At 51.0% G+C, this 12,033-nt stretch overlaps 2 protein-coding genes across 9 annotated transcripts in view; one reads left to right on the top strand and one right to left on the bottom strand.

The window, feature by feature from the left end:
* Positions 1 to 316: 316 nt before the first annotated feature.
* KLHDC3 (kelch domain containing 3) overlaps positions 317 to 12,033 on the bottom strand; it is a 12,327-nt gene continuing 610 nt past the window's right edge. For 2 of the 8 annotated variants that reach the window (XM_070244582.1, XM_023624952.2), the window contains exons 2-12: positions 11,140 to 11,259; positions 9,947 to 10,159; positions 9,597 to 9,773; positions 9,328 to 9,443; positions 9,073 to 9,144; positions 8,729 to 8,942; positions 8,565 to 8,651; positions 8,310 to 8,418; positions 8,122 to 8,195; positions 7,922 to 8,000; positions 6,159 to 6,758 (exon numbers count right to left, since the gene is read on the bottom strand). In XM_070244582.1, coding sequence (XP_070100683.1) covers positions 6,692 to 6,758; positions 7,922 to 8,000; positions 8,122 to 8,195; positions 8,310 to 8,418; positions 8,565 to 8,651; positions 8,729 to 8,942; positions 9,073 to 9,144; positions 9,328 to 9,443; positions 9,597 to 9,773; positions 9,947 to 10,100 — 1,149 coding nt within the window. In that variant the 5' untranslated portion in view covers positions 10,101 to 10,159; positions 11,140 to 11,259 and the 3' untranslated portion in view covers positions 6,159 to 6,691. Of the gene's footprint in view, positions 2,467 to 2,879; positions 2,998 to 3,104; positions 3,180 to 3,541; positions 3,647 to 3,725; positions 3,793 to 3,926; positions 4,075 to 5,754; positions 6,109 to 6,158; positions 6,759 to 7,921; positions 8,001 to 8,121; positions 8,196 to 8,309; positions 8,419 to 8,564; positions 8,652 to 8,728; positions 8,943 to 9,072; positions 9,145 to 9,327; positions 9,444 to 9,596; positions 9,774 to 9,946; positions 10,160 to 11,139; positions 11,322 to 12,033 lie in introns of those variants that run through there. The other 6 variants (XM_023624953.2, XM_023624951.2, XM_070244583.1 and 3 more) reach the window with 5 other exon arrangements.
* The window catches only part of MEA1 (male-enhanced antigen 1), a 4,136-nt gene continuing 2,410 nt past the window's right edge, over positions 10,308 to 12,033 (top strand). Inside the window, exon 1 of the mRNA XM_005603935.4 lies at positions 10,308 to 10,890. Within this exon, the coding sequence (XP_005603992.1) occupies positions 10,752 to 10,890 (139 nt within the window). The 5' untranslated portion in view covers positions 10,308 to 10,751. The remainder of the gene's footprint in view (positions 10,891 to 12,033) is intronic.

Below are 12,033 nucleotides of genomic sequence, written 5' to 3'. Positions count from 1 at the left end.
TAACAGTTTGGAGGCTTGGGGGGCACATACAGCCCTGCAGCAGGCATTCATCATGGTTTTTTGGTTCACCCATCATCTGAACTCCCTTCTCATGATTGGAAACTCCCCACCACAAACCCAGAGAGAAGGGAGAGCCCACCTCCCACCATATAAAGGACCAGATTGCTTTCCCAGTGTCCTCCTTGCAGCCAAGTGACCAAAGCTCAGCTAATGAGATGCCTCTGCAGGGAATTTGTCAAGAGCAAAGCAGGGGGACAGTGGTAACTTGGTGGCAGCAGTGACATCTTCACATCAACACTCTTGTTCCAAGGTCAGATTTAGAGGGCTTTAAGTGCTCACTTTATTCCCCAGCCCACTCCTCCCTTTTTTTGAGCTGCTCTCCAGCCTTCTCAGTGGTTCTGTGAGCTCCATACTTGAATAGTCTTTCCCTGCTTTTACCAGCCAGTCTGTTCTTTGGCTTTAAAGTAGGATGACACGTGACAGTGGGGACTCTGTAGCACTGAGCCCCTCACTCAGTCTGAGCAAACTATCCTGGCAGCTGCAGGCCTGGGCTTACAATCACTGCAAGAAGCGCATTTTGTCCTTCATCTCACATTTCTGTCATCAGAACTGTATCTTTTACCCCAACCCAGAAGCATCAAGCAATAGATGTCCTAGCATCTAATTCTACTTTTCTTGACAACTGCTTTTTAGATGTTAGTCTTTCTAATGTTCTGTAATTTCTTATGATTTATGGAGTTCTGGGTTCTCTTTTTTCAGTTCTGCTTGGGATTAACTGGGTTGCCTGAGTCTTAGCTTACAAATTTTATCAAGAAAACTCACAGCCTCTTTAAAATACTCTCTCCTTCTGGAACTGATTATGTGTGTTATACCTTCTCACTCTACCTTCCATGTTTTTTAACCTCTTTTCCTTAGTTTCCATTTCTCTGGATCCCTGGGCTCCATCTGTATAGCTTCTTCAGATCTGCTTCCAGTTCATTCTCCTTTTAGGTGTGTACAATCTGCTGCTTAACAATAAAGTTTCTAACTGCAAAGATTTTTTTTTCTGCTTTTTTCTCCCCAAGTCCCCCCATTACATAGTTGTATATTTTAGTTGTGAGTGCTTCTAGTTGTGGCATGTGGGACGCCGCCTCAGCATGGTCTGACGAGTGGTGCCATGTCTGTGCCCGGGATCCGAACCAGCGAAACCCTGGGCCGCCAAAGCGGAGTGCGCAAACTTAACCACTTGGCCACAGGGCTGGCCCCAAAGAATATATTTTTCATTTTTAAAAGTTTTACTTTTTATCAAATCAATTTGGTCCTTTTTGATATTCTTTTCATTAGTCATACTTCTTTAAATATAAGACATTTTATATTTCCTATTTTAGACTTCTAACATCTCAGTCTTTGCTGGTCCGTTACCTATTGTTCTCTACCGCTCATGGTGGTTTCTTTCCTTGTGTGCTTGGTGTTTTTAAGCTTATATTCCTTGAAATTTTATCTGAAGGAATTCCTTGAGGCCTGGGTTTAAAGTATAATCCTCAAGAGAGAAACGCATTTACTTTTGCCAGGCACCAGGAGGCATCACTAACCTGAGACTACTTTAAACTGAGTTATCAGCTTGAGGATTTTCCAGTCTACATGGATGCACAGTATGAATTCTAGACCCCAACAATACTGAGAACCAGCTGTGCTTACATATTACTGGAGAAGCTTTTTGTCCCCACCTCCTATCTCCCCCCGCATCCCAAACCAAAGCTAAGTAGGTGAGCTGTGGGATTGGTTCACTTTTTAATTGATCGTGTCATCTTCTGGATTTTAGCAGAGTGGTCTCTGATCTGACTTCTCACTCTGTAGGAGCCTTAGGTTTGTTGCCTACCCCTACACGTGGCTCACTAAAATAGTAGTTCTAGGCCACCAACAAACCCCACAAAAAAAGCCAAATAATAAAAAGAAGAATGACAAGGATATGTATGAACTGGCTGCCACATAAAGTCTCAGCCCTGGGAGCCATTGACAGACTCCATGGCCTTCACAGGCCTCAAGGTCACTCACTAGCCCCTTTCTTTCTGTAATGGAATCACTGGTTTAAGGCAAGGATGAGAGAACACGAGAGACATAATGAACCAGAGCCAAACAGACGCAGTGTGGCATGGTAGAAGCTGAGCTGCTCTTGTCCAGTCTTAGGGGCATTCCAAGAGCCCTCTAGTCTTCTCTGAACCAACCTAGTTCAAGAGCAGCTGTGATCCCTGCCCTTGAATGGGAAAGAAGCAGAAGAGGTCAAGCCCAAGTCTGTCCCCACAGATCCATTTCTCATTGGGGCAGCGGCAGAGCTGGAAACAGTTCCTTATTACTCCTTGCCCAAAGGAAGATGTCTCCTGTCTTTGCCTGCATTTCGGCGCCTCTTTCGACTCAAGAAGCTCTCCAGCTTCTTGCTGCGTTTCAGCTCCTTGAACTTCTCAGCTAGGGCCAACTGGCGCTGCTCAGCTAGAGGACAGGGAGAAAGAAAGTTGGTAAGCAAATGAGGAAGCCCCCCTCTTTCCCCTTCCCCAGGTCAGTAATCCTCAACCACTATGCTGGGACACGTGAGTTCACCAGTGTGTGTAAACAGGCTGACTGTTTCTATGATTTCAACAGCGAGGTCCTTCTATGTGCCTGGCCCAGCGTATGTGGGGGGTGGGGGGACAGAGATAAAAGCGACAATCCCTGCCCATCATCTAATTACAGATATAAGAATGGTTACAAATAACTCCTCCCTGCTATTTCTACTTTCCTCCAAGTTACCATGGGATCCAGCCTTCACGCCTTCCTTAGGGAGCCAACGAACCCGCCAACACAGTATCCTGCCACTAGAGCCACCCTGTCCCTGTAACCAGCCTGTAATGATCTGTCCCACTCACATTTCTTCAGGAAGTACGGCCGATGGCCCTGCTGGGCCTGAGCCCGCCGCTGCTGCTTCAGGGCCAGGTGCAGCTCCTGCTGCCGCCTTCGTTCCTGCTGTGCCATTTCTTGCTGCTCCTGAGAAACAAAGATGGGATAGGTGAGATGGGTGAACAGGAGGAACTATGACTCACCTCCCGCCTTGAACTGCTCTCACCACCCACCTGCGATTCTGACTCACTCACCATTCGATGAAGCAGCTGCTGCAGTTTCTCATGCTCCTCCCCTGAACGGTGCTTCTTCAACTGCTTTTTCACAAGCTCCACATTGGAAAATGAGTATGATGGTTAGCATTCTGTAACTGTTAGTGTTACAGAAATGTGTGCCAAGCATTATTCTAAGAGGTTCACATATATTAACTCACTAACGCTATTAGATACGAATCGTCTCTTTTTATGATTAGAAAACTGATACACAGGTTAGTAACCCGTTAATGGTCACAGAGCTCGTAAACTGATGAGCCAAGATCGGAATATAAGAACCAAATCAGAGAAAGTTAAATTAATGAAGAAGAATTAAATCTGCCCACCACCATGCTCCCCGCTCCCCTCTGCCTGACTCTCTAACCTGTGTCCCAGTTTCCCACCCCAAAACCCCCATGAACCAGTCCCATGCTGCAGACCTCTTTCTCTTTGGCTCGGATGTCATTCAGGAATTGATACGTTTTGTCAAACACCTCAGGATTATACTCCCCTGATAGATCATCAAAGCGGGGGTCCCGGGCTACCTTTGGAGAGAACAGAAAGAATATAAAAGAACCGTTCAGTCTCCTTTCACTGAGAAAGTGCTTCCTGCCTTTACCTCACCTTCTTACTGATGGGGACAACTTGACGCAAAAACGGCACCCGGACCTTGGCTGACATTTCCAGAGGCCTAAAGAGAAATTAAAGGACAAGTTAAGAGGACTCCAGTTATGGTCAAAGGCCTCCCACTTGCTACCCAAGAAAGCAGACACCCACTCAAAGTCCCAGGTATTCTCCAACTCCTGGACAGGCCTTGCTGCTCACCTGTGCTTATCTGCAACACATGCATTTTGGACAGGTGGTCTAGAGCCTTGCTTCTTAGTGCTCTTTCCGGCTACCAATTGTTTGTATGTCTTAGTCCCCACTTGGTTCTGCAATTCCAACAGCTCCTCAAATGACATGTTAGACGTGCCTGTGGAAGTTGGGGGGTCGGGGACACACAACTCAGCTTAGCATCTCCCACTGCTGTAAGGACATCATCCCCGCTTCATTCCTTAGGTAATTGATCCTTTCCAACATCCCCATCAGACCAATCACTACCAGCCCCTGGGCGGCAGAGGTTGCAATGGTGCTACACTGAACCTAATTCCCCAACTGTCCCAGCTACCTGGTGCCTCACCTTGCTAAGGAAGGTGTCTATGTAAGGCTGGAAATGGACCAAGCCACAGTCACTCTCTCTCTTAAATTGTTCCTTCACAGGTTTCCCCACAGGGCCTCTGTCTCCCAAGCTCCGTTACCACTGCCAGTATTCTGGTTCATCCATCCTCTCACCTCAGTCAGTGCTCTAGCTTCCTAACTGCTCTCTCAACCTCCAGTCACATTCCTCTCAAAACTATGCTCTCTTGGGGCCAGCCCAATGGCGCAGTGGTTAAGTATGCATGTTCCACTTCGGTGGCCTGGGTTTCACCTGTTCAGATCCTGGGTGTGGACCTAGCACATGCTGTGGGAGGCGTCCCACATAAAATAGAGGAAGATGAGCACAGATGTTAGCTGAGGGCCAGTCTTACTCAGCAAAACGAGGACTGGCGGCGGATGTTCGCTCAGGGCTAATCTTTCTCAAAAAAAAAACCCAAAACTACACTGTCTGCTTCAGCCTGAGAGAGGTATCTGAAATGCAGATCTGATCTCATCACACCTACCTAATTTCTACACACACACACTTTAGACCATGTCACTCCAGAACTCAAAACTCCCCAATGGCTTCCACCTTGCTCAGAGTAAAAGCCATAGGCCTTACAAGGGCCTGAAAGTCCCTCTGTGACCTAGGGTGGGGCGCTGCCACCCCTACCACCCGCCCCGCAGCGTCCTAGCAGCTCCTGAGCAGGAAGGAATGTTCCTGCTTTAGCTCCTTTGCACCGGATGCTGCCTCTGGTACACTTCCTCCAGATATATTTATCGCTTGCCCCCTCACCTCCTCCAAACCCTTGCTCAATGTCACCTATTCAGTGAGGCCTTCTCTGATTACTTAAAACTGTAACCCCTCCCCTACTTTCTTTCCATAGCCCTTATGGCCTTTCGAAAACCTGATACAATTTGCACACCATAAAATTCATCCTTTTAAAATATACAATTCCATGTTTCATTGCCTTTTAATATATTAACGTACTTTTTTTTTTTTTTTACTGCCCTTCCTAAAAGGTAAGCTCCATGAGGACAGGAGTTTTCGACTGCTTTATTCACTAGGGCATCTCCAGCATCTAGAACGGTGCTTGCATACAGTAATGCTCGATGTTTGCGCAATTTGCTGAAATCTGACCCACTAACCTTTCCCCAGCTACCCACGCCCCTTCCTGACTTTGGGCATTTGCACAAGCCTTTTCTCCCTGCGGAAAACCCTCACCCTCTCTTTAAGAAACTGCTCAGGATATCCCAACCCAGGAAGCACCCCCTCTCCCTCCCGACTTTCCATCGCGCTGGGGGGCGCTTGCCGTGTGTAACTCTTTCAGAGAAGTTCGTAGTCTCACGGTAACTGCAGGCTCGGAGCCCGCGCCGGATGGTGAGCTCCCTCCGCGGGGCGGGCGCCGCCGTCCGCCCTCCTCCCCGCCCCCTGCCCCGGCGCCCGCGCTGCGCTCCGCCCGGCGAGTGCCCTCACCCTTCTGCAAGTCCCCGGGCCCTGGGCTCCCGCAGTCCTCCCCGCCGTCCCGGGCCCCGCGGGGAGACCCGGCGGCCGCCGCGGAACGGGCGCTCGCCCTCGGCATTCGCTCGTGCAGCGCAGGGAGCACAAAGGGCGCCACTTCCGCCGCCACAGGGGCCGCTCAGCCTCTTCCGGAGGCGGAGTCTGCACCACGTGACGATGGAAGCGCCAGACACGCCGACTCGGGGTGGCCGCGTGCTCAGAAGAATGCCGCCGCCTTTTCGTCGCATGGCGCTGGACTCCGCGCCGAAAGGAAACTAGGGCCAGGCCGTGGTGGCATTTGGTCTCTTAATGCTCTTGGCTGAAAAGCTTGAATCTTAGCACCCTGCCATCCCCATCGCATTCCACAAAAACATCACACGTTTAGAAGTTTTTAATTCCTTTTTATAAAATCTGAGCTGGCTGAGAGCGTCAGGGAACAGCAACAGCTCGGGGAAGGGAGGGATCATCTGCTGGTCCTCGCCTCCCCAAGTCAGGGAGGCGGTGGTTTCATGCCAACAGCTGCAGCTCCTCTCAGCTCCCAATCAATGCTCAGGGCTCAAGCAGGGGGAGGGGTGGAAACGGGTTGGGGGAAGCTTCTGAGGCTCAGACACTGCTTGCTTCTCCCTTCTCCCCATTCCCTTCACTTCCCAGCAGAGCTTGTCTGGCCTGAGGCAAAGCAGAGGCCCAGGAGCAGCTGGAAGGAGGTGGATGGGACAGCACCAAGGGAAGGGGCCCTTGGCCCAAGGGAGGAGGAACCTAGCTCTCCCCCCTACAGCTCCCCAACGAGTTCACAGCACGGAAAACACCTCTAGTCCAACAACTCCATGTGGAGGTATAGCGGCAGGCGGGTGAGATGGGCAGGGGTGGTGAAGACAACAGCAGGCTCAGGAGGGGAAGCAGCAGAAACTTCCTCCTACCCATGGGAGGAGACGATGGGGCGGCTGATATTGCTGTTGGTGGTCATGGCATTCAGCTCCCACCTGGAAGGCCAACAATGAGAGGCAGAAAGGACAAAAGGTGGAGCCTCTACCCCCAAGCCCAGAATTGCTCGAACAAAGCTATGAACACACCAGTCCCTTCAACTTCCTAAAGCTCAACCACCCACAGCCACCCCTTCCTTACAGCCTTACTAAGTTTAACAATCAGACCCCACCCACAACCAAATCCATTACCACCCACTCCTCCCCCTGCAAGCTCATGTGGACTTTTTATCTATATATTCTTGTGCCCAACACCTGGAGAAAAGCATCTGTGTACACATCTCAAGAAACTTCCCAATCTACCTTTCCTCTGCTGGGACCCAACCAGACAGCCCCTCTGCCTTCTCCCCCACCAGCAATGCTCATTTTTGCTCTCAACTCCCATCCCTTTCAGGCCCTGTCTTGGCTCTCCTATCCTCCCTGAGGCCTTCCCACCCATCCACCATATTAAAATGAAATCCCTCTCTTTTTGACAATTCTGTCATTCTACAAAGATTTACCACGTATCACCTTATGCCAAGACCCTCAGTACAGTGTGCTTGGTACTAGGTACTTGCACATGTGTCAATCCTGGCCCAGCCTAGGATCCATCAGTTCAGCCTTGTATACTATGTATCACCAAACACTGAACACTCGGACCCTCAGCAAGTAAGAGCTAAGCAGAACTGATACAAGGAGAGGGAAATGTCACAGAATGACCCAGAAGAGCACAAAATATATAAAATAACAGAATATTATTATATACAAAATAACTTTTGGTGCTTGGTTTGGACCTAAGAATGGAATTCAAAGGGAAGTAGCTAAGAAGCACCCTTTAATTCTGAAACGAATGTGATCCAGAGGCTCCTAAATTTGTCTTTCCTTTGCAGCTAGGTTCTAAAATTTAATCAAACTTTCTCAGCACGTTAACAAAACAATGGTATAGGCTCAGGTTTTAGGAAGTGATGCTTCTGAGCTTGTTTAAAAAAAAACTGGGTTTTTTCCCCATATACTTCACCCAACTGAGTTTTATATCTCCTTCCGTCTCCTTCTCTACAAGTACACTCCACCTCCAGCAGAAGAGAAACTCCTGTCTCCTCCATCCTGAGATCAGGCTAATCAGGTCATGCCTGTGCTGCCCACTCACCCTCAACCAATCCCTCCTTTCCAACCACTCACTGTACCTGATGTCATGGGGCAAACAGGACTGGTCCAGGTTATGCTGAATCACAGCCAGTTTGCACAGAGTCTTCAGACTAGGGCCTTTAAAGGAACAGTGGGGAAGAGGGAGATGGTCAAAGCCATGGAAAGGGTTCAATCCTGGATGTCCCCACCCAAAGACAAGGACCTTGACGGCAGCAGCCCTTTGGATAAGTGTACTTACTAAAGTCCAAAATGTGTAAGTCAGAATGATCTATGAGGTCAAATTCATCTCCCAGGCCTTCCTCAGGAGATGGACTGTAGGGATCAAAAAAGAGATGAAGGAAGGAGGAAAGAGCCTCTTGCTCAAATACCTCCCATGTGAGTCACAGACTTAGGCCCTTCCCTGAGCCCTCCCCCTCTCCTCCAAACCTGGTACCCCCAAAGAGGACAATCTTGTCACCAACAATACAGCAGCACTGGCGCCGGCGGGGACATGGCCCCTTCCCCTTCGGTTCAATCTTTTTCCAGGTAAAGGACACTAAAGAGAAGTTTATATGGAGGTTCGATACCTGCCCAGTCTGGATATCCTCTCCACCCCTCTCCCCCTACCTACTCAGGATTCTTCTTTTCTTTCCTCCCCCCTTAATTGCTTCTTGTTTTTCCCCTAAAGGTAGTGTTCTTTACCAGGGTTAAACTTCCAGAGGTCATGGAAGTGCCGGTTCAGCCTTGCGTTATAACCACCAAAGATATACAGCTCCCCATTATAGCCAACTGGAAGGAGAGAGGAATGTTAAAAGTGAGGACAATGGGCGGGAAGGGGCCTCCACAGGGATGTAACAGACACTCACAAGCTGAGTGGCTCCGGCGCCCCTCAGGCAGCACTGGAGTGGGCGGACAGTCCAGCCAGGCCTCCGTCCTGGTGTCAAAGACGCGGATGCGGTTGCAGTAAATCTCATTGTTGGAATGGAATGGCCCAAAGCGGTCAGCACGGCCCCCAAAGACATACATGTGACTGCCCAGCATCGTGGCTGAGTGGAAGTCTCTCCAGCGTGCAGGGTTGCCCTGGGCAGAAGCAGAGATGACGGGGACGGGGGTCAGAATGGAGGCTGGGAGGGGATCTACTCTCAGTGTGAACTTCCTATGGTTTCTTCAATTGAGGGTAGGGAACTGGAAGAAAGAAGAAGAGGCAGACCTTTGTACAGATAAGGGTCCATGTCATGGTGCTGGTATCCAGCTTGTGAATGTCATTGGAAAAGCAGTCCGCCTGAGTGGCAAGAGAAAGGAAGGAAGTGGAGGAAGGAATATAAGAAGCGGTCAGTGGTCACGCTCTGACCCTCCATCCCTCCCTTCAAAACCTGCCAACAAACCAAGCCTCCCATCCCACCATCCTCAATTTCCCTTCCTCTCTCATCCCCACCCTAAACCTCTAGTTTCTTCCCAGACCTACCAGCTGCTCATAGCCCCCAAAAATGTACATAGTCTTGCCCAGGACACAAGCTGAATGTCCGTCCCGGGCCCCAGGAACTGTTCCTGATACTCGGGGTGTGGACCACTTGTGAGTATCTGAAGGAGGTGAGAGAACGGGCCAGGTAAGCAACCTCTGACATTCCCTCCTAGACTCCGGGGTGCCCTTCCCCAAAGCCCTCAGCTCACACCCTTCCCAGCCCCCTGAAGCACCATTTGGCAAAACACAGCCTCTCTGATACCCATACTCACTGACGTCAAAGGCATAGAGCACATTGCAGGCCCCTTCAGTGTCATTCCGCCCACCCCAAAGGAAGACTGTGTCGTCGATGAGGACGGTTGAGTGTCCATACCGCATGTAGGGTACCACGGGAGCCTGCCCGCGGACGGCGGGCCTCACCGGGGGCAGCTTTGTCCAACGCAGGGACACTGTAGGCACAATTCTGCTCAGCCCTGGGAACATCCCTACAGGCTGTCCACCTTTTCCCAAACCAGATATTCACTCCCCCATCCCTTTGGCCACTGCATCCACCACCAAACCTCATTCAGCCACCCGTTCCCTCCCTGACAGACACCCAGGGATGGTCTCAGCATTAGCTTACCTGCATTGAAAATGTGCACATCAATCTGACGTAGTGTCTCATAGTCTTCACCAGAGCAGTAACCCCCAAAGGAGTAGACCCGGTGCCCGACAGCCACTGCAGCATGGTTCACCCTGCGGGGCCCGCCCTCCAGGTGCACTGTCCACCGTAACATCCCCTGGGCCACTGATTACAGCAACATGCCCCCCCGGCACGGCCTGCTGCCTCTGCTCCCTGCACACAAGTTAGGGCCACAGGCTCCTCAGGCAAGGCCTTTGCCTGGCTCACTGTGACTCTGCCCCGGGCCAGCCCTTGCCTCTAAGTGTCACCCTGGTGGCCCTCCCACACCACCCCTCACGGCTCAGTTGGCTGGCCCTGCCCCAGGGGAGCTGCTGAGGTCAGGGAGCTAGCCCTGGCCCTGTGTTCTCCAACAGCAAAGGGTGGGGCCACTTCGTCCTGATTGCTAGCTCAGAATCTGCTGATCAAGGCTCTCAGTGTGGTCGCCCCCTACTCATGGAGGCTCCACTCTGACCCTGGCCTGGCACAAGCTCCAAGCCCCCTTCCCAGGCCGGTGTGTTCTCCTGTCTCTCTGGCTCTCTGCTCCGCTTACTGCCACCTCTCTAAGAATCTCTGTGCTCTTTAAGGTGGGGAGAGGGATCTCAAAATACTCAGAGCTATTAATAGCACAGCCAGCCCCAGACGGTCCATTGAAAGCTGGCATGGGTGCTTCCAAGCAGAAAAGCTTTTAGGCTTTTAGAGTGGAACAGTCCCTCTATCCAGGACAGGGTAGGAGTGATCCAGGACAGGGGCTTCCACGTTACCATGGATGGTTAGCCCCTCACAGGAAGCTCTTGTCAAGCTGAGCAGTTGTCATTGTGGTCACCCAGGGCCCCTCACAGGCACGAGGAGTTCCTTTGACAGCTGTGCCTGGTATGCTGCCAAGACTAGGAACTTAAGCCAGAAAGGTATGTGTCTGCTGGGGACTGAGGGGGTGGGGGTGGGGAGAAGGGTTTTCTCCTGTCACTTTCCCAGCCCTGCCTTTGGGGTATAAAACAAGCTGTTTCTAACAGCTCCTCTCTCACTTGGGTCCCTGAAAGGGGGGATGAGGTGGGGACGTGCACTGGAAAGGGGAAGGGAAGCACAAATAACCATGGGCAGGACAAGAAAAAGACCCAGGCATGAAGGTCCTGGTCTTTTAAAGACAACTTGCCAACCTAGTGATAATGGGTACGTTTGAAGGCTCTGTCAGGCAAATCTTCCTGCAACTGGCACTGCCGTCCCTGGCAGGCACCTGCTGGGTTTGGGTGGATCATCTGCTCTCTTTACAAGAAGCCCTGGCAGAGGGAAGAGCCAGGCAGAACCTCAGGCACAGAGAAAGCACAAGTAAGGGAGGCCCCTTGCAAGAAAGAGACATGGCTTTTAGCTGGCTTGCCAGCCTCACCTAACCTCCCTGAACCCTCCACCCCTCCCTTTCAACAGCCACCCTACCAAACCTGAAATAGCTCCAGTAGGAAACCACTCTCACTTCACTACCCTGCCCTCGATCCAAAAGATCGTGGATCTGGGCATGTGGGGACAGACAGGAGGTTGAAGGGCTTAAGAATGGGAGTCCTTCACCTTCCCTCCTAACTTCTACTCCCCCGTTCAGCTATGTAAAGGTAAAAAATTCACAGGGGAAGAGAGAAGCAATTCTATCCAAAGGTGGAGAGAATCTCAGCTTCTCTTCCATCAAGAGAACTCAACCTCATGGAGGACAAGTCCCCAAGGTCTCAGGGGCTCTGCTTCTCTCTGGGTCTCCCGGATGTTCCATCATCGCAGCATTCTCAAGCTTCTTCAATTCCCTTCTCGTACCTACCTACCCACCTTCCCTGGTCTCTCCCAATTTCCACTCCCCATTTCTGGTCCTTCTTGATCTCCTGAGAGCTTTGCGGTTTTCTCCTTTTCCCCTTCCCACCACTCCAAGCTCCACCCCGACAGCCCTCCATTTTCCCTCTTCCACTGAGGGAAAAAGCTAAGATTCATTGACCCCTTTCAGCCGGAGATATGCCTCCCTGTATACAACGCTATCCCTATCTTCTTCCCGTCAGTCCAACCTCCCCTCCCCCACA

This window comes from Equus caballus, chromosome 20 (genome assembly GCF_041296265.1).
Source record: "Equus caballus isolate H_3958 breed thoroughbred chromosome 20, TB-T2T, whole genome shotgun sequence".
NCBI classification, from domain to species: domain Eukaryota; kingdom Metazoa; phylum Chordata; class Mammalia; order Perissodactyla; family Equidae; genus Equus; species Equus caballus.
This window is presented reverse-complemented; position numbering and strand designations above follow the sequence as displayed.